Source organism: Spermophilus citellus (genome assembly GCF_964194105.1).
Source record: "Spermophilus citellus genome assembly, contig: SCAFFOLD_91, whole genome shotgun sequence".
In the NCBI taxonomy this organism is placed as follows: Eukaryota; Metazoa; Chordata; class Mammalia; order Rodentia; family Sciuridae; genus Spermophilus; species Spermophilus citellus.
The window spans coordinates 1,571,122-1,598,660 of NW_027673011.1; the positions used below are offsets into that span (position 1 = coordinate 1,571,122).

The 27,539-nt window shown below is 37.2% G+C and overlaps 1 protein-coding gene across 11 annotated transcripts; it reads right to left on the reverse strand.

The window, feature by feature from the left end:
* Positions 1 to 1,683: 1,683 nt before the first annotated feature.
* On the reverse strand, positions 1,684 to 27,416 carry LOC308640236 (transport and Golgi organization protein 1 homolog). 11 transcript variants are annotated; one of them, XM_081312210.1, is made up of 23 exons: positions 27,281 to 27,416; positions 24,381 to 24,514; positions 17,654 to 17,675; positions 16,641 to 16,729; positions 16,323 to 16,400; positions 16,127 to 16,237; positions 14,872 to 14,943; positions 14,588 to 14,692; positions 13,833 to 13,955; positions 13,629 to 13,734; positions 12,550 to 12,605; positions 12,371 to 12,461; positions 12,061 to 12,199; positions 7,800 to 7,901; positions 6,892 to 6,952; positions 6,740 to 6,775; positions 6,595 to 6,662; positions 6,375 to 6,475; positions 6,056 to 6,193; positions 5,001 to 5,077; positions 4,803 to 4,874; positions 3,218 to 3,380; positions 1,691 to 2,203 (listed from the first exon to the last, which is right to left on the reverse strand). In XM_081312210.1, exons 1-23 carry the CDS (start codon positions 27,390 to 27,392, stop codon positions 1,884 to 1,886), a joined length of 2,376 nt encoding a protein of 791 aa, XP_081168336.1. In that variant the 5' UTR covers positions 27,393 to 27,416; the 3' UTR covers positions 1,691 to 1,883. The 11 variants fall into 11 exon arrangements, with proteins under 11 accessions (XP_081168332.1, XP_081168338.1, XP_081168341.1 ...); XM_081312212.1 differs by having other exon boundaries at positions 1,685 to 2,203; positions 4,803 to 5,077; positions 6,056 to 6,125; positions 6,445 to 6,475; XM_081312215.1 differs by lacking the exon at positions 6,056 to 6,193 and having other exon boundaries at positions 1,686 to 2,203.
* Between the last annotated feature and the right edge of the window lie 123 nt (positions 27,417 to 27,539).

A 27,539-nucleotide genomic window follows, 5' to 3' on the forward strand; every position in this document is an offset into this window, starting at 1 on the left:
CAATGATCTGGTGTTGATTTTCAGAGTGTTTGCTAAGTTTATAGAATGCAATTGCCCCCAGGGTTTGTTTTATCTGGACTAGAAAGACAGACAGCTGCCAGCCGTGACCACGCTGGGTCCAGACAGAAGCAAGAAGCCTCCTCCATGTGCTGCTGGCCACATGAGTGCCAGCAACCTTCACCCTGTGGCGCAGCCCAGCACCGAGGGCCCTGGCTGACACTGGGGGCCTGGGACCTTGGTGAGTGGGAGAGCTGGAGGATTTCCACCACGGACAGAGAGGGAGTAGGAGTGAGATTTAGGGCTGCTGGGAGGCAGCGTGGGTGAGAACTGCCCCTGCCCCCTATCTCCCCACAGCACCCAGGCTCAAGTTGGACTGTCCACCTACACACGCCTGGCCCAGCTTTTCTCAGCCCTCGAGGTCAGTCTCGGGGGGGGGGGGGGGGGGGGGGGGGCTTGGGTCATCCTGCCTCTGCTTCGCCCTACCCCTCAGCCTTCTCCTGGGCCCAGTGACCCAGCTCTGGCAGTAATTCAGAACTTTTTTCTTTTAAAAAGTGTAGCAAACTGAGCACAGTGGCGCACACCTGTAATCCCAGCTACTAGGGAGGTTGAGGCAGGAGGATCTCAAATTTGAGGCCAGCCTGGGCAACTCAGCAAGACCTTATCTCAAAATGAAATTAAAAATACCAAGGGCCGGGGGCACAGCTCAGTGGTAGAGTGCTTGCCTAGCACACACAAGGGATTGTTTTAAAGACAGTAGTTACAGATTCAGGACTTGCTTTAATTGATTTTTAAATAAAATATATTTGAGTATCTATCTAAAACAAGAATTTAATTCAGCCCATAGTTGCTGATTAAAGACATTATAAGCCTTAGAGTTTCATTCATTCTTAGAGGATTATACTTTTCTAATTTTTTTTTCATATTCCTTGAAAATCAGTGGCAAGGTATGGGAAAGAGAAGAGTGTGTTGTGTACATTTTTTAAAAGAAATTTCCTTATTTCTTATAGACACAACATACCACCTTATATTTTACTGTTATAATGCAATAATGGAAAAAGCAGTAGAACTTCAGGTCAAACAACTCTTGCTACTAATGTAAACTCATTCTCAGAAAACCATTCTCACATGGACAGTGGTTAGAAAAAAGTACATGAATGTGCTACAAAAATAGAGCCACAAGACTTCTCACAAGTAAAAGAAATCCTCTGTAGAAGTCCACAGTTGACCAAGGTCCAGCCTCCTTAACAGTGAGCAACAGGGAATATGCTGTCAAGTCACCATCTTCAGTTCTGAGAGTGAGTTGACATGCTTCCCCAATGGCACAAAGTCTCATGACGATCCAATGAATCAACAGACACTTGGGAAATATTAATAAACAATTTTTTTATGAACTATTACAACAAAGAACTTCAGCAAGAAGGAAAATGAAGTGTATGATCTTTGAGTAAACATTTTTAGTGTAATAGTCTCTTTGACCAGATATTGAAAGAGAAAAAAAAAAAATCAAGCTTATAAAACAACATTTCTCTGTTATCAACTGGAATACACTAAAAATAGGATAATGGAAATACATGTTCTTAAAGCATTTCCACAGGAAATGTCCATAATTATGACATTCTAAATCATTTAGCAATTGTATATGCTACATTAACTAAAACAAAAGTATTCCTTATTGCACATTTTAAACTTGGAAGGATACTCTAGCTTAAGTGGGGGATATTTAGGGGGAAAATATTTTGGCTCAAAATGTATACTGCGCCAAGGCAGCTTCATTCTAAAAACATAAACCATTTAAAATAAACTTTTATATTTTGAAGCCAATAATCCTTTAACTTGCTGAATAGTTCATAGTCCATTTTCTGACTAAGTGTCAGAGGTTAATTTTATGGGCCCTGTTTTAACTCCTGTGAACGGCCCTCACTACTCTGAGAATTAGGTGTAGGTGGAGGTTCATCTTTAAAGCCTGAAGGCATTAAGTCTTTTGCAGCAGGTGGTGGCCCATAGTCTTGGGGACCATGAGTTGGAGGTGGTAATGGGGCACCAGGAATGAAGTACTCTCTTGGGCCAAATGAGCCTAAAGGTCTAAATGGTGCTGGTGCGGGTCCTGGAAAAAAATCAAGAGGGTCAAAAGGCAAATCCTGTTTTCCAGGTGGAACACCTGGTGCATATTCTCTGAAGCCTATTGGTGGACGCATACCAGGACCTGGAAAATAAAAAGGAAGTTATGTAAATAACCAGAAATTTCTGAACTAGGGTGATTTCAAGTATGTTAATATAGTCTTTAATTTCTCCCAAGCCTAGAACATCAACTGGTGAACATCCTGACTTGCTAGATGAGGCAAACTGAGATGGAACAAGTTTAGGTTATAGCCTTTGACCAACCAGCCATGAAGCAACATATTAAGGATTTAAACATGGCTCTACCTAGCTCCAGGCTTGTCTTTTTTCTTTCCCTACTATATAATTGCAGAATTATTTCTATCTCACAAGAGCTCCATTTATATTTGGAAGTACTATATTACCATGACAAGATGATAGATTATGAAATAAGAACTTTACTATATCAAAGAAATTTTGATAAAAGGAAATCCCACTATTTATTACTGTATCCATTAAAAATTCATGAAGTATTTCAGCATGGACTTTACACATGCCATCAGAATCAAGGTGCATGCCCTCCTGGAAAAGGCCTTCCACAGCCACCTAATTAAATCAGCAACATTTATTAGGTCACTGTTAAATCCTCCTCTTTAACACTTCCCTCTGACTTTTCTCAAGGTAAGGAGGGTTTGACTTTTCCTTTTCTATATTCTATAACCTACTGCTTATGCTTCCATTATGGGTGATTACAAACTTTATGTTATAGGATTTTCATATCTGTGACAAAATTTTAAGTTATGGCATGTGTCTCATCCACCTTTCCATCTATTGCAGTGCATATCAACAGATTTTCAACAAACATCTGTAGAAGTAATATTTCTGGCTTTTCTGTATATAGCCCCTTATCCTCGTCTATGAGAGATAGCTATTGCCTATCTCAGTATAAGATTATGTAGTGTCCCATATGTCCCAGAAAACTGGAGGAAAAGTTAAAATGTACTCAGCTTTATCCTTTCATTGTTAAGACCTGAGATAGCAACCAACTGTTTTAGCAAGCAATAGAAATGAAAGATGAATGTGATTTATAAGTCAATCACTACTGTTCAGATCATCATACCAAATGGTGGAGGAATTGGCCGAGGCCCAAAAGGCCCACCGAGCTGAAGTGGTGGTCCATACCAAATGGGAGGTGGTGGAGGCCGTCCCATCGGGGGGCCCATCGGCGGGCCCATGAAGGGTACCCCTGAGAAAGGAGGGGGCCCTTTCATAGCCATATGAACCTGCAATTTAAGATTTGAAAGCAGTTAAAAGTTTTAAAATTCCTATATATTAAGACAAAGTACCAACACCGATAAAAGCTAAAACCCAAAACAGGCACCTGTCCAGAGAGCACCATCAGTGCAACAAAACTCTACCCACCCCTCCTGTGTATTCCCCCTGACAGCTTACAGAAGTTGGAAGGATGCCACAAGAGGGAGCAGTTTGTTACTGATTATATCTGCACAGGAAAGGGAAAGGCAAGAGAACTGGCAGAGGTTATTAACAGAGGTGATTTCTGACCAGTATGTCATGCTGTGTTCACTACAATCTATTTCAAAGGGAGTCCCCCCTCCCCATCACTTCCCTTTCATCACAATAGCTCATTATTTCCATATTAAGAATGAACAGAATAAAATCCATTCTCTACCCATGTAATAATAGCTACTATTCAGAGTATCTTCAGTAAGTCTTTCATATATTATTCAACCTCTGAGATCTTTAAGTAGACTGTCTTGTTTTAAATAAGAGGGAACAAAAGCAAATGGAATATCATAATTTGTTGAAGGCCACACTGCATATTAAAGGAACTCAATCCCAGGTTTGCCTCCAAGCCATGCTTTTCCCACCTCTACTCCTCTCTAACAATGGGTCTTTGCTGTCTTTTAAATCTTCTACTACAAAGGGTTTTGGGGTCTAATCTAAGCTGCCCTTAGATTTCTCCAGAGATGTATATTCCTGGAATATATATACACTGGAACTTGAGAAGTATTTTCCAACACAGTGCTATACACACAAATTAGGAAGACAAGGCTTTAATATTTACTTTCATTTACTGTACACCATGTGAGATATTGATTTATCATTTCCTATGAGTAGTGGGTTTGAAACTAAACAATTAAAAATTTATTTTATTATAGAGCTGCAGAAGACCTACCAGATATAATAGCAACACAGTTACAAGAGAATACACTTATGTGAACAAATGAGACCATTTCTTGGGACTGGCTCAAGAGGTCATTTCAGATTATCATTGTTTCACTGAAACAGTATTTCACTTTCAGAAAATCTGATACCAGTCTAATTCAAATCACTCAAAATTGGGTTTGCACAAATGGAGGAATTCTTAAATAACATTCTTCCAAACAAAAATAAAAATGATGAATTATGTAATTTATAATGATGAATTATGTAATTTATAATGAATTTACTTTGCCTTAGAACATTCAACACAAAACACCATATAAAGTTAGAGTGACAACTTTTCACATTCTGTAGTTCATTATAGTTGTACACACTTAAGCAACATTCCCAAGTGAAGGAGAAAAGTAAGCTCAATATTGCATGCAGTTTAAAGCAAACAAGATCAGTGTCATACTCTGAATATCCTTTCCAGAAATGCACAGAATAAAACCCAATTCAGTTCTCAACCTCTAAGTACTTACTCCAACTGGATGCTCAGTCAAAGAAGTAATGGTGGAGACTGAGGGGGTCTCAGGTTCTTGGGGAACAGTTTGCTTTTTAAAAAAACAAATGGGATAGTACAAATAGAACACAAAGAAGGATAAAGCAAAGAGCAAGTACTGTAGGAAAGCTACATGTTCCTGCATGACCACATGATTCACAGTAACTACAGAACTTACCTTGCCCTCATTTGTCACCTTAGCTGGAGAAGAACTTCTGGAGCTGTTGTTCACGTGAGCTGGACCACATCCTGGGTCTGTTAGAGATCAAAGAATGGATTCAGACTTATTCTAACATGAAAAGAATAAAAATCCTCCATCCACAATTACAGATTCTTTGAAATTACTTGGTCCCTTTACCAGAGGCAACGGGTTTCCCAGATGCCTCAGAAGACCAGTACGAGGTAAAGGTCCATCCATTGACCCTTGGGAAAGGAAGATCAGAGCCCTTGTATGTATTTTTCAGAAGAAATAAACCACTGGTGGACAGGTCAGGGTTCAACAATAACTAGAAAGCAACATGAAACATGGGTTTCCCAGGGGTTGGGGTCATAGCTCAGTTGTAGAGTGTTTGCCTAGCATGTGTGAGGCACTGGGTTTGATTCTCAGCACACATTTAAAAAATAAATAAAGATATCATGTCCATCTACAATTAAAAATATTTTTTTTAAAAAAAATGGGTTGCCCAATACGTAAATCACAATTTATGAAGAGACTTAAGTAAAATAAAGAACTGCCTTGGGTTGATAGAACAGCAGATTAATAAGTACTGGTCCTAAACTTTAAGCTATAGACTTGAAGTATGTATAGGCTGGCTTTTCTTTAGTCTGTATAACCTGACTTCCAATCTTACCAAGACTACAGTCCTGTTTAGAATTGGAAATAAGACTCAGTATTTCATGTTGGAAATATGTATGCTACATAAAGTTTAAGACTACTTTTATAATATTTGGGAAAGTAACACCATAGAGATTTAATTTAAAGATAAAGGTTTACACTTCACAGTGTAAAATTTAAAAGAAAAAAAAACAATTCAGGGACCTCCAGGAAAAAAAAAAAAAAATGTTTTCTATTCTAGAACAGATTTTACAGAAAACATTCACTAAGATAAAGTACGAAATTATCTTCTATATATTGTTCAGGCCCAAATTCTATGTTTTCATTAGAATATTCAAAAGGGGAAAAAAAACAAAGCCTTGAAGCAGTTTACTATAAAGCAACATGTGAATGCTCACCAAATCCGTTTCTAGGCGTATCCTTTCGATTAAGAGTAGCAGAAGGAGGTCTCCCAGCTGGCTCTGTTGTCAGTGGAGGGGAACATTCTCCACCACTCACAGGGGATGGACCAAAAGAGCCATTATGGCTCAGTGGACCTAAAGACAACAATGCCATGTTACTACTTTAAGGCAGCCTTCTCCCTGACACCAACCCTCACCTCCCGCTTTAGCAAATCATTCAGATTATTTCATAACCATTACACACAGAAATAAAAAGTAATTTACATACATTCTGCACCAAGAAATAAAATAGCTCCTTTTACAAAGTGTCCCCTACCTCTCCGAGGAGGATTTTGTAAATTTGGTCTTCCCGGCATAGGTTTTACAATCACGGGTTCATATTGCCGCAGTGCCATCTTTTGGGCCATTTCCAATAGTCTTGAATATTGAGAAAGAATGGGCTGAATTATGAAACAGCAATCTATTCCTTCATAGATAATATCTAGCATAACCTTAAAACACTATAAAACATATAGTAAGATACCAAAATCACATACTTCTGTCTCAAATTAGCAGCTTCCCTTTTCTCTGCAGCTACAGCTCTTTCTGCAGACCGAGCTTTGAGCTATTAAAGAGAAAATATTCAAATTCAGTTGCGGTAGGCTATGCACAAAATAAAGAAAAGGGGGAAAAAAATCTTACCCAGTTATCATGAGCTTTCTTCTCACTCATAGCAATCTGAAAAGGACAACACATTAAAAAAATATGTTTTTAGGGACTCATTATAATAGCCTATAATTGTCTGTATTAGATATCAAAGAATTCTGCAACTACAGGACAGTATTAATTACTACCTGGTTTTTAAATGAGCGCTCGGTTTTCTGTAATTCTTCTTCCATCTCTTCAATTCTCCGCCTAAGAATTACAACAATTGAATAACATTTGAAACATTCTGACCATTTTCCCTTTATTCCATCAGCTATACTTTTAAAGACTTTATCATACATAAGAAAAACATTTCTATAGTTATATGAATCCAGTGTGATCAAAACTAATACTACAGGCCAGGTGCAATGCCACATGCCAGTAATCCCAATGATTGGGAAGCTGAGGCAGGAGGATCACAAGTTCGAGGTCAGTCTCAGGAATTAAGTGGGAACCTATGCAACTGAGACCCTGTCTCAAAGTAAAAAAAAAGGTCTAAGGATGTAGCTTAGTAGTAAAGCACCAAAAATAAATAAATAAATAAAATAAAAACCTAATACTAATAACTTCTTTATCATTTAATTGCTAGAGATTCTGAATGATAAATTATAATTTCCTTAACTGTTTATCAGTGTGTTCTCAAGTAATTCTGCTAGAAATATCTTCCTCCTTAAAACTTTTTTCTTTTTTTCAAATTATATCCATAGAAGATTTCCAAGGTCCATCAAATGCCACACTTTTGTGGGTCTCGATACATCACACAACAAACTGATTTCTTAAAGAATTACTACAACATACAAAACCCTCAGAACTGTTTGCATTGACCAAGTTCCCTATGGTCTTGCCCATTGGGTATAAGTAAATTTTTGTTAACATTTTTCATTTGTAAAGTTGAAATTTATTTTTTCTCCTGTGTGAATTGAATGTATTCATATCCTCTCGTTATTTATACTTCCATGCTATTTTCTTCTATCTACATAATGTAAAAAAAGATTAAAAAAGAAAGCTAACACTAGTTCATTAGACATTGACACCCTCCTTTAGAAACTGAACTCACTTGTAATTTTTAACTTCCTGTACAGCGGAAACCACCTTTTCATCTGCAGCTGACAGCCACTGCTCTTTTTCTAGTCTCTCATATTCTTCCTGGCTCAGTTTCCTAAAATAAAGCCAGTTATCTCTGTGAATATCACTTCCCACAATTCTATAAAATGCTTAAGCACATAAAATAGGAATTCAAACCTGCAATTTTGTAAATCAAACTCTGGCAAATCACTTACATTTTCTAACTTCTCCTCTTAATTCTCTACTTACCAGTAAATAAAATAAATGTGAAAACAACATGTGCCCCAAGGGCAAGTATCCTGTGTGTAAGATAATAAAAACTCACTTTACTTCAATGTGGAAGATCAGGACTGATCTACCTAACATCATTAAACATATTAGGATAAAGCAGGGGATAATTCTTTTCTCGTTTCTGCCATGGGTAGGACACTAAGTATATCTTTGTCATGGAGGAACTCTTTTCTCAATCCAACACTGGTACCATAATATATAGTCAGTCAAAGAAAAAATCTTCTAGAATATGTCTTTTAGCTATGCAATTAACCACAGAACATTTTTCACACTTTAGATATCTATTTCAAAAGAATTGCAATTAAGCAAAAAGACAAATCTGAGTTTTGATAATGTCTGTCAACCAGAAAAAGAAGCCAAACTGACCCACGATCAGAGTATTATCTACTGACAAGTTTTAACTCTGATCATGAAACTCAAGATGTTCATCTACTGAGACAAAGGTAGCCACATTGAATGATTTAAAAAATACTATTTTCTGCTATCCTTGTACTACTTTAGCCATAGTTCCAATTCAAAAGATAATTAACTTGAAACTTAATTTTCCATAAATCAGAAGAATTATAGTAAAAAAGGATTATTGATACCAAATAGAAAAAGAGGATTATATATTCTTATATAGCTTCTCATTTAATTCTTCAGCAAGTATTTTATGAGTGGCTATAATATACTAGTTACCTTGTAAGATGCTAAAGAATAAAAGAGCTCACTGTTTCAGGTATAAATGACGCCTAAAGGAATATAATAATTTTCCCCACTGGCTTAAGAAGGAATATGGAGAAAACTGAATCTTGAAGGACAGAGAGAATTTTGTTTCCAATTATCAAAGAGTTAGTCTGAGAGCACTAAGAACAATTAAAACATCTTTATATGAATATAAAATTGTGTTTGAAAGGATCCAAGCTAAAAAGGCAGTGAAGATATATGTATGTGGCCAAGATCCATTAGAAAAAGGAATCTCAGAATTACAAGTAAGGCTGGCACTTTGAGGTACTTTTCTCCTAGGTTTACCCACATATTGAAGATAACACAAAGATATAATGAGTCTGAACTAAGCCTTCATCAAATTCCTGAGCTTAGAGGAAAAAAGAAGTGTTTGGGGCTACAAATAAAGGGACCCTTAATAAAAGCCCTAGCCTTTGAGTTTAGATTAGAAAGTACTGCACACTTAAGTGATGAACAGGCAAAAAATCCAAAAGGAAAAATACTGAAACATTGAAAAGACAAGTCATTTTTGAATTATCTTAATTGCTAAGTTTAAAGTGACAATCTTACTCAAGTAACCTCAACACTTTTCTATAAGAAGATAACTTCATCTTAGTCCTCAAATTTCATCTATAATTATCACAACAATGCTAGCCAATCAAAACTGACCAGGCACTCCATAAGACAAAATTCTGTGAGAAAAAAATCCCACAGAAAAGGAAACCACCTAATGGGGTTATCCGCACATGTTTTAAAATCACTGTGCTTTATATAGTCAAAAAAGTAAAGTCAAGATTATGAATTTCAGGGCTGGGAATATAGTTTAGTTGGTAGAGTGCTGCCTTGCATGCACAAGGCTCTGAGTTCAAACCCCAGCACCACAAAAGAGGAAAAAAAAAGATTATGAATTTTGTCAAAGGATTAGAAACTATAAAACCAAGAAATAGTTGGGTGTGGTGACCTACCTACAGTCGAAGATACTCAGGAGGCAGAGGCAGAATGATGATATTAAAGATGGCTTGGAAAGCAGTAAGACACTAGTCCCTTATGAGAAAGAGCAAGGAGTCTGGGGAGGTGGCTCAATAGTAGAGCACATGGCTCAAGGTCCTGGGTTTGAGCTGTAGTACTGAAATAGGACTGGGGTTGTGGCTCAGTGGTGAAGCACGTGCGGGGCACTGGGATCAGTCCTCAACACCACATAAAATAAATAAAATATTGTGTCAGGCTGGGGATGTGGCTCAAGCGGTAGCGCGCTCGCCTGGCATGCGTGCAGCCCGGGTTCAATCCTCAGCACCACATACAAAGATGTTGTGTCCGCCAAAAACTAAAAAATAAATATTAAGATTCTCTCTTTCTCTCTCTCTTAAAAAAAATCCTATAAAAAATAAAATAAAATATTATGTCCATCTACAACTAAAATAATATTTTAAACCCTGAACTTTTTAAAATCCTAAACTCAATGAATGATTTTAGCAGCAGATTTGGGAAGTAAAATAAATCCTAGCACTTTTAAGACAGGTCAGAAGAAAATATCCAGAAGAAATAAATCCAGAATGTAGGAGGCAGGGGAAATCAAATTCTAATACGCATTATTATAATCAGAAGAGAGAATGAGGTAAAATCAACATTTAGAAAAAGACTCGAAAATTCAAGAAATGTTTAATGGTCCCAAGCAACATAACTGCAAGAGGAAAATGTGGGTGGGGTGGGGAAAACTACACCTAGGCACTTCCCAATACAACTGTTAAAACAGAGAAATGACTACAGGAACTAGGGGAGGGATAAGACCAAACAACAATGATAATGGACTCCTTAAAGAAAAAATTTAAAACAGATGGTAATTAATTGGATATTTTTAAATTGCTAAAACTAAGTAACAGTCAAAATTCAGTAGCCAAAAGAAAGGTCCTTCAAAAATGGAAACTGGTTTTAACTCTAATCATGAAGTTCATGTCAACCTAATACAGATTATAAAGGTAGCAATATTTAGTGGATAAAATACGATTCTCTGTTTATCCTTGTACTACCTTTGATACACTAATCAAATCTATCATTAAAGGACAATGTTCAAATAGAATGAAAATAATTTCAAATAAGAAACCAACAGTGTAGAATGCAGAACTACAGAAACTTTAAATATGTGTATAAATTGAATGAATGTCTTGTGGAGTTCACAGTATATGAAGTACTAACATACAATGCCACAACAGTTATCTGATTCAGGAGCTACCTAAAGCCCATAAAAAAAAATAATAAACCTATTAATCTATGTCAGGTTTTTATTAAATCCAAAATATATACCATGGCCTTTAAATTATGAGAAGATGAATAAAATTATAATTATATAATTATAATTCCATTATAATTTATGATTACATCAAGCTTATACAGGGGATGAGGAAAATGATTAAAAATATTTAAACTATTAAAAAGATACAAGGAAGAAAAAAAGAACAGGTCATCAAATAAAAATAGTTAGGTCTGTAAGAAGGTCTGTCTTTGCTTTAACAAGATTATATATATATATATGCGCCGAAGAGTAAAATCAGGTGCAAACTAATAAAATATGACACAAAAAACCTATTTTTAGAGAATTCAAGTATTTTTGTGGATTAAAAACTTCAAATGAACTTTCAAAAAATAACTAGCTCCACACTGAGAAGATTAATATATAAATATATACTACAAACAAGTACTTCTGTAATCATAACTCCTAAGGTCCTTGCCACAGTTCAATTTTTAGTGTGAACATCTGAGATATTCAAGTCCAAAACTTGTACCATCAATAAGTAAATATTATTCCTTTTTGAAGTTTTTATTCTACTAAAACATGTCATTCCAAATCACTCAGTATTTTTAAAGGTCCAGAGTTAGAGATACAAGTTCAAAACATTAGAATTACATAACTGATCACAATGAAAGGTAATTAAAATAAATAGTGGGATCATAGAAAGGGTCTAGATCTTTGAGAGGTATCTCCACATCAGTGACTGTTAATACCAGTTTACCACTTCCTGCCTTCATATGAATTTGAGAATTGATTACGATGTCCTCACAGCCTTAGTTTATGGTTCCAACTACCTCAGGACTCTTAAGACTGACGATGGAAAGAAAAATGCAACTTATAGGAAACAAAACACAAAGGAAAAAAGACAAATCTCTACTTATTACAACTAGAAGAAATTGTAAATAATCTTAAGATAAAATTATCTGTTAGTTCACACAGTGATAACAATAACAAACAATGAAAATCTTACTTTTGTAATGCCATCTCATTTTGCTGGTAGAGTTCATTTAAAATCTCCACTTTCTGCCTAAGAGTTTTGCATTCATCTTCCAGTCCAACTTTAGAAGACCGTAGTGAATTACAGTCACTTTCTAATTTCTTTTTTTGGTCTGTAAAGGATAAAACAGCTTATCTCTATATGTGTACAAGGACTTAAGAACTTGTTTGAGGGAGTAGTGCCAAGAAAAGTAAGAAGCATGAAAGCAAGAAGCCATTCTTTATCTTTCCAATAAAATTTTAAGTCTTTCCAACATGGCAATTTCTTCTCAAGAAGAACCCACCTTCTAGATTATATTTTGTGGACATCGAGGCTGTTGGCTTAAGTTGTACAAGTTTTAGATCCTCTTCAACTACTGATATTGTAGTTTGTGTCTAAAAATTGCAGAAAAGAGAGGTATTCTTAAAAGTGAGGCACAGGAAGAATTCACAGGCACTATGGGACTCTTACAAAGAACTATACCCGAGAGACATCCATCATCTGCTTAATTTGATCTTTGATCTTCTCGTTCCGATCACCTAAAAAACAAAAAAGACTTTAGCTTTTTCTTTCCTTACTTTTAACTCTATATTCTCCTAACTTCCCCAAACTAAAGAATGATTGTGTTCAAACACCAGAAGAAAAAAAAATCAATTAAATAATTAAACTGATTAGACTAATGACTTTTAAGAGAATTGCAAGCTTAGATTTAAAAAAGAAAAAAAGAGAGAGGTGAATTTCAGACTGGGGTTGTGGCTCAGTGGTAGAGTGCTCACCTAGCATGTGTGAGGCACTGAGTTTGATCCTCAGCATAAAAATAAATAAAAGTACTGTGTCTGTCTTAAAAAAAAAAGGTGAATTTCTAGTATGCACAACTAAAATGTTATCTATGCTATTCTTGTAAGATAAAAGCTTTTCTTCTCTCTCAGATCTATCTTCACCTGGGCAAGTAAGTGTCTTGTTTAGAAAGATTCAATCCTCTATTTTCTCCCTGAATCTACTACCAGGTGTGGTTTGAAATACTTGCTATGTAAGCAATATCCAACTTGGGAGAAAACATCTGGAAATATTTTCCTCATCAGTAAACATTGTTACACTCCCTCTCTAGCTTTCTGATAGTCTCTAGCCTCTGTTCTCACAGCCTTAGTTTATGGTTCCAACTACCTCCGGACTCTTAAGACTGACTGTGGACCTTAAAACCACAGAGCCATAGAGATGATAAGTATCAAAATCAAGTATCATCTGCATAAGTTAAGAAATAAATTTCTCTTACTGTACAATGTTCAATACTTAGAGGTATAGGATGTGACTATTGTAGCTGCAGTGTACTTACTAGTTTTCAATGGGATAGAAAAAGTCAGTGTTCTTCACATGCCTATTGCTACATTATACCCCAGCAACCCACCTCTGCCAATGCAACAGACATATCTATAGATCCAGTGATATGTGTCTACAACCCTGAAGCTTAAGAAGAAATTCAGCCAGCTGAAAAGTAGCATCTGTATACTTAATTAAAGACAGGAAAGCAAAAAAGGATTCAACCTCCCTGAGACTGATCTTACCTGCTACCTCTCCATTGGTTAATTCATCTGACTCATCTCTACTTTGATCCTCAGATTCAGATTCACATTGTAACCGATTCAACTGTGTGATGCAATTAGTCAAAGGCTAGAAAAGAAGCAAAAGGTTGGAAGACTCTCGATTTTAATTCAGAAGATTTCAGGAGAATTCATGAGTTGAAACATGTATTTGGAGTATAAACTTACATTAATAGTATCATCTTTGTGACTAAGAGCTACTTGTAAATCTTTCTGGGACTTCTCAAATGATTTCATTTGTTCACTGAGCTCAGCGTGTGATGTACTCCAGTCTTTGACTTCCTGCTGCAACTGAAAAGTCAAAACAGATGAATTCCTATGGGTTAGGGAGGGGTTTCTGCACTGGATATATCAGGACTACAAGACTTAGACAAAGAAATAGAGAGCCATACTCCTCAGTGGCCTGCCTCAATCGAGGGGGTTGAGACCTTGGTTAAGGAAGAGGGCAGAGTGGCCCCAACTCTCACAGCTGCAGTAAGAACATCAGAGCTATCAGGAAGTTGACCCTGTTTATTGCATTCCCCAGAAAATTGCTGCCAATTCAAATAATTTACCTCCAGCAGGAATGGCTGGGCACATATGACTGTCTCCTAAATTTAGATTCCTTATCATGTAATCTTCCCTTGGCCGGTGAATCAGTAACTACTCAAAAGAGGATCATAAAATACTTAATTTTCTGGTTTAAAAAGTTTCTTTCAGGCGATGCAAGTTAATAACTGATTGACATTTGATAAGAAAAGCAATAATCCAAAAATCCAAAACAGATGGAGACCATATATATGCACTCAATTTGGGGAGCATTGCATATCTAGAAAAGGTCCTACATGAATATTCCTTACCTCAGAAACAGATCCAAGAAAGATACAAGATAATGATATTCACTTCTCTAGTTTACATTATGTATGACATCAAATTTTCTTTACCTGTTCATTCTTCTTCTTAAGAATGGTATTTTCTTTCTGAAGCTGACAGCATTCCAACTTCACCTTCTCTTCACGAAGCTTAGCTTCATTAAGGACAATTTGAAGCTAATGCAAAACACTACAGTTAGTGAATTAATTCCAAAGAAAAAACAAAGTTATACTTTCCCAAACCAGACATCATATAGTTCTCATTTTTTGCACATTTTAGCACACCTCAAATTTTTGGTCTGCAACAAAAATAAGATGTAGTATTAATATCCGTTAGCAAGAGTTGGCAGCTTTACCTCTGAAAGTTCAGAAGTATTCACTGAAATGACATATTTAAGCTTCTCTATAGATTTCTTATTTTCCATTATCTGCCAGGTGAAAACAAAACACAAAATATGCATTATGATTTCAGTAGAAATACTGATATATATATGTGTGTGTGTGTGTGTACACACACACACACATATATATACTAAAAAAGATAAACACAACAAAATTTTTGTCAAGCCATCCCATTACATTTCAGGTAAATGCAGGGGATCCAGCTTTGGACTAAGCAAAAAATCAAGAACTGAAAGAGATGAGGGAAATGAAGTCATAAATATTCCATGGCATCCACAACCTTACTGTTTATGAGATAACCAGAAAAAAAGGTCAAAGTATAGAAAATCATAATGCAATAAGTAAATAAAATGTTTTAAAGCATAGAAAATTAACTAATTACTGTTTCAAGTAAACCAGTTCAAATTAGTAATTTTTGTTCTAGTGATAGAGAAAAAAATTTCCCAAGATCATTTTTAAAATTTTCTTATCTGAAGTAAAAAATGATAAAATTTAAGGAAGAATAGACTAATCTCACATACAGAAGAATTCCAAAAAATTTATAAAGATACTCGCTCCTTAAGGAAGTGGACATAACTCTGCAATCTTTGTTTGCAATGCCTGGGATTGAATCCTGGGCCTCATGCATGCTAGGCAAGTGCTCTACCATGAGCTGCATCCTGAGCTTGTAATTCTTCATACTTTAACTGTGGGCTGTGCATGGTAACTTCCAAAGAATACAATATGAAAAGGATTGGAAAGAATTTTTACAGTGGAGAAATCTTATAAATACTACCTCAGCTAGGTGATCAAGCTTACTTGGGGGTAGGATATTTCAGAACACACTCTCTACTATCTTTTGCAACTTTTATGTAATTACAGAAATTTATAGAAATTGAAAATTAAATATGTAAGTAAATTTTTTTAAGTAAAAAGTAAACAAATACTGTTCAACTGGACAATAGTTTTTTAGTTGTTCTGCATGTTTCCAAGGGCAGAGCAAAGCAATATGAAAATTATCTAAGGTTGAGAATAAAAATATTTCCTAGGCCCATAAAAATAATTTGTTGTATCAATACTTAAAAGTTCCACAAAATGGGCAGAAGTGGGTTCAACTTCCTTGACTCCTAATCTTGCTTTAGTTAACAGCTGGACTAAGTTCAACTTAACCAATTTTACAAAATATTTCAAAAGCCAAATTGCAGTAACACTTAGCAGCAAAACTCTTACCAAGTCCTGATTCTTAGCTTTCTGTTCTCTCTCGGATTCTAACATAACATGAAGATTTTTAGCTTTCTCATCCAGAAGTTCTTTAACTTTTTCAAGAAGCTTCATTTTATCCTGGAAAAAAAAAGGTGTCAAGATTACTCACTCATTACATTTACTTTTGAGTTTAGAATGTAATTTCCCCCAAAGAGATTTTTACCTTATATTTATTTGCTTCATCAGAAAGAATCATATTTTGTTTCATGATCTCTTGGACCTGTTTCTTTGATTCCTTTATCTATGTAAATAAAGCATTCAGAATTAAGATACACAAATTATAGTGCTACTATACAAGTTACTTCCAGACAAGTGACCCTTTCTAGAAGAAAGCAGTACTTAATACATATGACTGCTTAGAATTTGGATGATTTGTAGGAAATAATGAAACAAAAATTTTAAAATACGATTTTTAAATTAAAACAGGTAGAAATGATTCAAGCTAGAACCAAGGGAGAAAGAAACAAAAAAATAATTATACCTTCTGTTCATAATTTGACAATTTCTGCATTAGTTCTTCATTTTCTTTCATGAAATTGTTCACCTTTTTGGAAATTTGCTGTTCATTGACTAAAAGGGGGAAATACACAAGATTATTACAATCACTAAATGAAATTCAATTACTCAATCTACTAAAAGCAAAGACATGTTATATGGTACTATGAGGAAATACTTCTTAGCATAACTATTATGCTTTTAAAAAGCAATCTATGCTTATTAGCAATAAGAGTATAAAAATTATTAAAATTTAAGAAAAATATAAGAACAATGATATTTTGCTGGGCGAAGTGGTGCACACCTGTAATCCCAGTGGCTCAGGAGGCTGAGCTAGAAGGATCCCAAGTTCAAAGCCAACCTCAGCAAGAGCGAGACACTAAGCAACTAAGTGAGACTTGGTCTCTAAATATAGGGGGTTGGGGATGTGGCTCAGTAGAGTGCCCCAGAGTTCAATCCCAGGTACCCCTCCCATCCAAAATGATATTTCAATTTAAGCTTATTTCACAGATGGGAAATACAGTAAAGTGTTGTAGCTTGATATTCCTCCCTTCTCAAAATACTTTCTTTTCAGAAAATGGAATCATTTAATTCTTTGCAAAGAAAAACAGAAATGAAAACATACTGATTCACATTACCGTTCTTTAAATTATCTACTCAATTACTTAATGCATGATTAAATCATTAGCATAGAAATACTCTTCAAATGTAATACATCTGCATTACATCAATATTCAAAAGTTAATCTGCCCCAAATTAAAACTTATCATCATCTCCCTATCCACAATTTGTTCCTCCTCTTTATCTCCTATCTCAGAGCTGGAACCATCATCATCCACTCTATTATCCATGCTAGCAACCTAGGAATAGTAAAATTTTCAGGAGGTAAAAAAGATAATAGACATTAAAAGTCACTGTATCTACTTCTAACATACATAAAACACACATCAAACACCAATACAAATGGTTATTACAAGTTTAAGAAACCTAAAAATTTACCTTGATATACTCTATCTTTTACCTACAAGAGAGAAAAAAGATTAAATTTGATGTAAAACATCTGCTCAATAGAAACAGCATTCCTAAAACAACAGTCAGAATCATAACCAAGTGAGAATTTAATAACATTCTGGTTCAGGATAATAATTTATAGGATTAAAAATAAGCAAAGGTTAAAAAGCCTTTTAAATTTAATTGGTAGTGATATTTCATAAATAGCCTCTGACATAAAAACACTAAGATATGTACCTTATTTCACAGTAAAGATGTGTGTGTGTATGTGTGTGTGTGTACTCAAAATCATTTACTTGACAATTCTAAATAACCAGGATAAAGTCTAGAAACAATGACTATTCAAAAGGAATCTGAGAAAACAATATTAAAGGCATAATCTTTGTACTAAGATATGCCACTTTCACTCACCAGAAAATATCTTAGAACTCCAATTTAAATTTGGCTATTGGCTGAATTTAGAAACTAAGAGGCTACATCATCTTATTTCTGCAAACCACTAAATATATAGCAAGAAATCTGAAAGGGAAGACTGCTAGAAGAAAATGTACAAGCAACAAGAGAAATGACAATTAACATATTCTGGAAAGGACAAAAACAATCATTTCCAAAAGACAGCAATAAACTGCCTGATTATAAAACCTAAGCAGAAATTTTTTTAAAACATCACTAAATTTCTTTGTAACTTAGCATATTACTTTCAAATGTTATAAATGGTGATGGGATACTCAGATGTGTCCATGGATCATCCATGGGATCTTCGTAATAGGAAATTGCATTCAGAAAACTCCAACACAGAAAGAAATGAATATTTCTTTAATGTCATAGCCTTGCTAACCTTTTACTCAAAATGACAACAGAGGAAAATGGGAAGTAGCATAAAAGCAGTCATCTAAGGTAGGAACTAAAGTTCCAAAGTCAAATGCTGAAACTGAAGAGCAACAAGCTAGGAACCAGATCCCACATAACCTAGTGAAAAGAGAAACAGGTACCGGGGTTCTTGAAATGAAAGAAACAAGAGAGAGAAATATAAAACGTTTTCCTGTTTTTCCCTTCTCTTTATCCTTCTATTTCCTTTTTCCTTTTAGCTGAGAAAAATTTCAATGAGATTAGAAAATTCCTCACAGGAATCCAGGCAAACGATTCTTCTATTTAAGAAGGGAATACTTTTTAAGAGATTTTACACTCAATTGTACAAGGAGAGGAAACTTATCTTAACAATGATATGTCTGAAATAATTAAGAAATCAGAAAAAGAACACTCAGATTTGAAAAGATTTGTATCCAATGCTTTTGGCCTCTTTAACTGTTAGGCTTTTCATATGCAAAGTCCATTTACCTAAAATAATTTTCTTCCAATTATGTTAAATAACTATGAAACAGAATGACCTACAGTACAAACATAAGTATGTATAAGCGCATATATACACACACACACACACACACACACACACACACACACACACACTTATACATATATGTACACACATACACAGAGATAGACTAATTCTGCTCAGGAAAAAAAAAAACTTAATGAACAAAACATTTAATGGATTTTTGGACAACACATAATCTATACTTCCAAATAAAAAGGTATTTTCTGAACATATGATCAAATCATAAAATCTGGGAAAAATTTATATAAAAGACTGGAAAAATTATCTCATCTCCTTTTTCTCATTTTACTGTATTTCTTTGCAGCATTTCCCCGTTTATATTAACATACAGTTCATCAACATTTAAATCTTAGTTTCTGCTTTTTTTTCCCACTTCACATTTAATTGTGAGCATTTTCTGTACCTCAAAGCTTTGAAATAAATAAATCTGCCTACTATTCCATTAATCGAACATACAATAACCCCTAAATGAATTATGTTGTGCTAAGTCTTCAATCTAATACACTGTTCCATTGAAAAACATTACCAAAATCTTCAAAGCATAGTTATTTCTTTAAGATAGATTGCTAGACATATATGCTACATAAAAGGATATTTATCTAACCTATCCCACCTTTTATCCCACTTTTAAGACTTCTGATACATATGAAACTACTGGTCAGGATGGCTGTAAGAATTACCAGTTCTACCAAATGCACCCACACTAAATTATTTTATAAGGTTAGTTTGACTTAAACCACTAATTTGTGTTTTAGCAACTGAAAAAGAAAAAAAAGGGGGGGGGCAGTGACTATATAAAATAATCCTTGTGCTTATGTGCTAAGGTATAAGTAAGTTAATTTACTCACAACAAGAGCAGTTCTCCAAAAGAAAATGACAAAGGATACAATCCCAAAGAAAACAGTGAAAACTACAGGCTTCCATGGTAGTCCATAAAAATCAGTTCCAGGTTGAGTATCATCAGGCAATGTAGTAAACAGCTGAAACAGACAAATTAGAAGAAATGGGAAACCTTAAATTTATAACAAAACAGTCACAAAGAATCATGGCAATTCTAAACCAACCTCCTCATCAGAAATCCACCTCAATATTTTCCAATAGCTTCTTCAAGAGAGAGGATACTGGCAGTCTCATATTTTTTGTTTGCTTGCAGTGTTTTCAAGTATAATGAATCTAAATACTTTTTAAAAAATATTTATTTATGTATCTTTAGGTTTAGGGTGGACACATTGTTTTGTTTTTATATGGTGCTGAGGATCGAACCCAGTGCCTCATGTATGCTAGGCAAGCGCTCTACCACTGAACCACAACCCCAGCCCGAATCTAAATACTTTAAATTGAGCATACATTTCCAGTTTGTAACAGGCCCTATATCATCACATTGTCTAACACCTGGCTAGAATCCCTCTGGATCATTCTTTTCCCTTGAATAACCTGGTTTTCATAATTTAAAAATTTCATTTAAGACAAATAATTAAATATGTGAAAGAACTAATTAATTTTATGGCAGCAAATAAAAACAATGATGATATATGTATAAGATTTTAAATCTTACTTCCATTCCACTCTTATATAAACAGATAAGTGACATGTAATTTCAGACAACTCTTGAAAACTGGCTTAGATAAACTTCTCTGAATTTAACATCCTTCTATAAAATTCAAAGCCTAATTTTAAATGGTTGCTCAAAGGCAGTGCAGTAAACACCTGCCTACTCTTCCCTGTTTTCACCGCCCTCTACACGTAATAGGAGATAACTGTCATTTGGGCCCAATTCCCCAGCAGTCTCTGTAGGGAAAAGACCTGTAGTAACGTTAGCTGTTTGGATTGTTGGCTGCATTTCGGAACATACCATGAGGTTGTCACCTCTATTCCGTCAAAAAAAAAAAAAAAAAAAAAAGTGCAAGTGGGGAAAGCTCAAGTACACTCTCACCGGCCTCACTTAACAATACAGTCACGTCCTGCCTGCCTTGGGCCTGACACACTCCATTTCTCCGTCGCCGCGACAGTCAGTGCACCCACTCTGCCAGAACTCAGCCACCCACCTGCCAGAGCTGGGGTCCCTCCCTGGAAATAGGACCGTCACCTCCAGTAGCTTGGCTATGAGGGCTGCGTAGAGCACCGACAGGGGTCCCAGGAGCTCCGGGTCCCCCGGGGAAGCAGTGACAGAAGGCACAGTGGCAGGTACTGAGTCCATGGTGTAGGGACAGCTGAGCGGAAGCGACGCTTCCCTGCAGAACAGCACAGGACCCTCTCTTTCGCCATTTCCTACTTCGGTAGGACCCAGCGCAGGGGGTGGGTACTGGGAGTGAACTTTGCCTTCCTCCACCGCAGTGCTTTCCGCCCAAGGCACATAAAATGCATCATCAGAAGAAGCCCCTGGGCGGACTGCAGTGAGCAGAGGGAGGATGCCGAGGGGCGGGGCCGGGAGCGGAAAGAACCAACTGCGGAGCCCGGCGGGGGACAGCGGGAGGAGCGAAAGAGTCCAAATGAAAGGACTCCAGAAGGAAAGAGGCTCACCTGTCCCCTGAACTGGGAGAGGACCGGCGATTTAGAAGGCCCTGGAGGAAGCCAGGGAACTAGCAGAAGGGGATTATAGGCAGAGACTAGGAAAAAGGAGAAAGTCAGGCCTCCCAGCCCTTCCCAGAGCAAAACCCTTTTGTCAATGTGTTGAGACACCAGGTACCTGCCCCAAAAGTGCAGACAGAAGAGGAGAAGCTTCTCCTGCTCCCTTCTAAAGGACTATTGCTCGGACTGGGCTTTCCTTCCCTGCTCACTCCAGTCCTGTTACTTTCTCCAATTGTGGATGACACTCTTTTTAAAAAGCCTTACCCTAAGGAATCATGTCATTATCACCCCACGCCGGTGGCTTCATTTCTGGATGCCACATTTTAAGGTTGCATGACTTGTAGAAAAGAACAGAATCATGAATAGCCCCCGAAAAGCACGTGCTAAAAATTAAAGAAACTGGGGACGTTTAACTTGGGGAGGGAATGAAGATATGTGGATCTTTAAACATCTGTCGTCAAGTTGAATATAGTCAATTCAAAAGAACAAGAATAAGCAGGAAAGCACTGAAAAAGAAGAGCAATGAAGGGTACAGGGAGGGCAGACTATAAGTAGCGTTTGCAAATACCACATGGAAAATTGTAAAATTGGATTTTTCTCTACTTATTCAAAAGATAAACTACAAATGGATAAGAAACATGAATGTAAAAATAGAAAATAAACAAGTACTAGAAAATATTGGGTGAAATTTTCTATGTATTATGAGTGGGCAAAACCTGCCTCATTGAAAAAAATCTTTCCTGGCTGTATCTAAACCCGCTACACACACACACACACACACACACACACACAAACACACCCACGCAGTTTGACAATGACAACCTGAGAAAAAAAAAATTGCAACATATTATTGTCCAAAGAATCATGTTCCTTAAATATAAAGAACATTATAAATAAAATGGCCAGCAAACCTATACAAAAATGGGCTGAAGAAATAAACAGATCTCAGGAAAAGAAATGCAAATAGCTATAACATATGGAAACATGCTCTGCTTAGCTCATAATGAACAAATTTGGAAAAGGGAAAGAAACCAGAGATGTATGGAGAAAGGAAACACATTTATCTCTTCTTAATCTGTGTCAATTAAGACCATAGATTATATAAAGCTCCATAATTACACAATGGGTGGTATCCCATTTCTTGTGATATGAAAAAAAAATGCAGAATCATGGAGGCTCATGACTGGAAATAATTTTTATATCTAATTTTGCTTCCATACATCATCCCTGCCAAGGTGCTGTTGATTTGATTTGTGGGTGGGGAGCAAAGAACTGCCACAAGAGAACAAATTCTGCATAAGCTACTATCAGAACAAATGTACTTAAGTGCCACTGCCCTGAAAGGAAATATTCAAAAGGAAGATGGATTAGACAGGGGTCCTTTCCTAACTGAGTTTTTCACTTTATAGGGAGCTAAGATAAAACACAACCTGACTGAAGGCAAAGAAGACAAATGAATGCCACAGGAGCAATGCAACCAAAGTGCCACCCAAACACTCATCAGTCGGCAAAGATCCTTTCTGGTCAGGTGCTGAAAGCAGGGCTCCTCAGGAAGACAGGATGAGTGCTGCCACCCAGAATGGCAAGAGTCCTAGGGATGAACATAGTTAACAGGCTACAATGTGACAGGAGAAAATGTAAATCAAGCCCATTTATCCAAAAGCTCAAAGAAGGAGAGAAAGATGACTACTATATGAAAAATGCCACTTAGGTACATGGAAAAGCAGTTCCAAGTTTAAAGGTTACCAATCCTATTTGGTATACTTGAAAGAAACAATAGACGGTTCTTTATATGGAGTACTGCAACTGTGACTCTGTCTAAATATAAAGTTTGTACCTAGAGGCACCATGTTTCAAGATCATTCCCGAAGAATCAGAAATGGCAACAAAATGAAACTAGTTTTCCCATAGGGATTACTCTTATTTTCTGTCTTATTTTCTGCTGTGTGGTGTTTTATTTAGGGTGAGAACTTTCAAGGATGCAACCCGGAATGTCTCTAAACTGGAACATTCCTACAGTCATCAAAGACCCTTGCTACTATTTTAAGTAAACAATCCACATATCACATTTTTTTTAAATGAAAAGGACAATACTCATAAGCCTCTCAATGAGGTCACTGCTAGTGAATCTCCCCATTTAAAATATCAAAGCATGATATAAACAATGTCATGTCTTTCATCAGAAGATCCACACAACTGGCTGGAAGTAGAACCCCTGGGGGAACCTTCAGGCATAGAATATAGGAAAAGCAGGAAATGGATGACCCAGAAGTTGCAAAAAAGAAAAAAAGGGGGGGGGGAAAAGCACATAATGAACATAATATTCTGCTTTTTTAGAGTAAAAACATCACAAATTATTAGGTAAAATACACAAAAAAATCAACTTTAAATATGCATGCCTGAGTTACTATCTCAGACTTAATTTACAGGATTAACTCTAATGTCCATGAATCCTTCCCTTTTGAAGCAGCAAAGCTAAGAATTGTCAGGTTTTCACCATGACAACCTTTATGATGTGTACAGCCTTCTGGAACTTGATGTGAGGGGTAGCAACCACAACCAGTTCATTTTTGTTTCAGAAAGTCTCCTGAATTTCTATGCTGTGCCAGGCATAAGGCGTGTTAGGAGCACAGGGCCTGGCAGAGAGGTCAGGTTAACTCTACAAAGACCCCAAGAAATCAGTCATTTAAATCTACACTGCTGAAAAACCCATCAAAAGTAAAATATAACACCTGTCAAACTTTTACTTACACTTCCGGCCCAAAGTTCTGGTGATACCTCTGCAAGTTTATAGTAGACATATACAGGGTCACCTTTTTTAAAATTCACAAAACGACAATCTGGTCCTCTGAAATCTTCAAGAGCTTCACCTCGATACATTAACACTGTATATAAACATTGAAAAAAGAAAAACAAACATTAGGATTTGATTTTTCACAGTCCATATTGACTCATCAGGAAATATGAATCCCACTATGAACAAAAATCAAGTTTTTCCAGTACTCTCTGGAATCACTTTTAATTCACCTGCTCAAAGTATCTAAAATCCTTAGAGATTTTATTGCTATAAAATACAATATTCCCTGCAATTAGACAAGGGAAAAGGAAGCTTCTCTATTTTTCTCTGTGCTGAGAAATAAAAAGCAAAGTGGCTACCACCAACCATGGCTGGTTTCAGTGAAACTCTTGGTTCTTGCAGGCCTCAATTTTTTTCTGTTTCATAATCATAAAAAGCTTCATTTTGCAAATATGTAAATCCAAGTGTAGACACGGACAGGCTTAAGTATGGCTTCATGCAGAGGTAATAGGGAAGAGGTTAGAATATCCAGGAACCCCCAAGGGGTTAATTAACTTGAACTAACCGCTAAAAGACATTACCTTTAAGTGGCTGCAAGTGCTACCATGCAGCCGTAAACACTGTCAATTTCATTTGCAGCAGAGTTGCTGTCTCTGTGTTCAGGATCTGGGTAAATTACCAGGAAATGTATTTTCTCTGAGCAAATATTGTTGACTATATCCAACATTAAGATTGTTTCAAAACATCCTCATTCGTATTTTTTTTAATAAACAAAATCAAAAGTGGGTATCCTATCTGACAAGGAACAAGTTTAACCATGAGAAAAGGTCAGGCAATACCTTCATGCTTAAAATGCAGGACTAGAATCACAATTGATCTAGAAACTGGTAGAAGCAACATTTTTCTTTTGGTTGACCAAATACAGTTTCTGATTTAAGACGAAATGGACAATAGATGTATGTAAAAAGCACAAAGAAATGGAAATAACACTTTTTCTAAAAGCCAATTAGCAGTAAAATACACAAGAATGTGTGTTTTATAAAAATATATGTCTGAGGAACAAACACAGATTTGGAGAGGGTAACTTGTTTTTTTGAAGCTAAAATAGGACTATTTTCAGAACTCTCAGCATCCTAATTCATATATAATTAAGAGGCCAAGTTGAAGGTGAGAGACAATTTAAAGTGGGGAATTCTCATCACAAGTGGAAATGGCAATGTTTCTCTTGTTCCCCCTTAGGTCATAGAGGATTTACAAATCAGTAATATATTAGGTGATAACATAATGCATACTATGGAGCACCTATTTAGTTCTTTTTTTTTTTTTTTTTGGAGCACTTATTTGGAAGGCACACAAGGACACCTGACATACACACCTCACTACTTCCTACAACACAACACAGACCCACCTGTTGTGTTTGGTCACATCTGTTTGGACACAGGCCATTTCTCAAGTTATGTTACCCCACTGAACCTTACCAACACCATGTCTTAGTACTGAGGAAGCATCAGTGATGAGATTGTCCAGGTAGCCCACGTAGGATAGCGCTCGATAGCAAAGAATAGCAAAACTGAAAGGAAATATCATGGCAGCTGCTTTGCTTTTCTGAGTGTTTATTTACTCCAGCCTTAGGGTTACCTCTAGGAACTGCTTAACATATATTGGAGACATCTTTTTTCTTTATTGGAGTGGAACAAACAATTCAAATTATAAAATTTGTTTTTGGTAACACCAATTTAGGCATAAAGAGCTCAATGGTAAACTTCTTGGCCTTTTTAGCATGAATATTTTAAAATATGTACTGCTTACAATTTATGGACAACACGGTCATCAAGTTGCAAGGTTACTAGAAACCAAGCGGGAGGCCATAAGAAGTATTCTGGGCCAGTAAATATATAGAGGAAAGAGGTTCCAACAACACTAGCGACTGAGTCTAAAACTGAATTGGCTTATAAAAATCTTGGAGTATTTATTATTGTTATTGCAACAAACCTCTTCATCTGAATCTGAATGGCTACATCCTCCCCACCGCCCACCTCCAATCCAGGACTGGGAAGCAATTCTGTCCACTTCCTGCGCACAGAAGAGGCTGCAGTTGCCAGGTGGCCGGTGCAGATCCTTGGCCTCTTTCAAAAGCAAAAGATTATTGGCCCACCTGCTACCCTACCTCAAATATGAAGGGAGGCTTCTATGCACAGAAATGACAGGATTGAAGCAGAGTCGGCCGAGACCTCGGAACACATTGCATGCCTGGACTCGGTGCTCTTCCCAAACCTAAACTCTATTCCCTGTTAAAAGGCAAAACCAGCCCAATCCCCAGTGCAGCAAAAGGACGAAGGGGCCAGTGAGCCTTTCCCAAGGAGCCCCACCATCAACCTGCCGCTGGGATTAAGGCAACCGAGCCCTGGAGAGCATCTGCCCTGATACCACACCAGCCCAGGTCCCTGTGGAGGGGGCAGAAAAGCGCTCTGCTACAGCGTGAGGAGCCCCGGGCGCGCGGCGCACAACCCCATCACCCACCGAGATCCTAGGCGAATCCTGGAAGGGAAGAAACTGAGAGCTGTCCCTGGGGAATCGTGTTTCCCAACCCTGCCTCAGACAGTAGAGAAACATAAAATGCTGGCAACAAGTGGGAGTCGAAGCCCCCCGCAACCCGAGCGGGCTGGCCGGGGCTCCGGCAGAGCCGGAGGGGACACACGCAGGGTCCCGAGACTCTGTCACTCCTGCGCCCCACCCGTCATCCTGGGACCCCCTAGCCCAGCCCGTGGGGCTGGGGACCAGGGGATCGGAGCCCCATGTGGCCCCAAAGAGCCACCTCGGAGACCCCGGGCCGCCCGCCCGCCTGCGCACTCACTGCTGCATTCGTCGTCTGCACAGAGTTTGTGCTTCGGGTCCGGTTGGCCCAGCACTCGCCAGGTAGGACAGAGCACGAACAGCCAGAAGAGCAGCCCCCGCACTGCAGCCATGCTGTGGTCACCTTGGGAGCCGGTGACGCGGTGGAGGCGGGGCTCAGGGGGCGGGTGGGTAGCGAAGCGCGGAGGGGTGGCGCCCAGGAAGGCTTAAGCCTTTCCCGGGTGACAGGTCAGCAGGGATATCTGGGGGTCGATCCACAG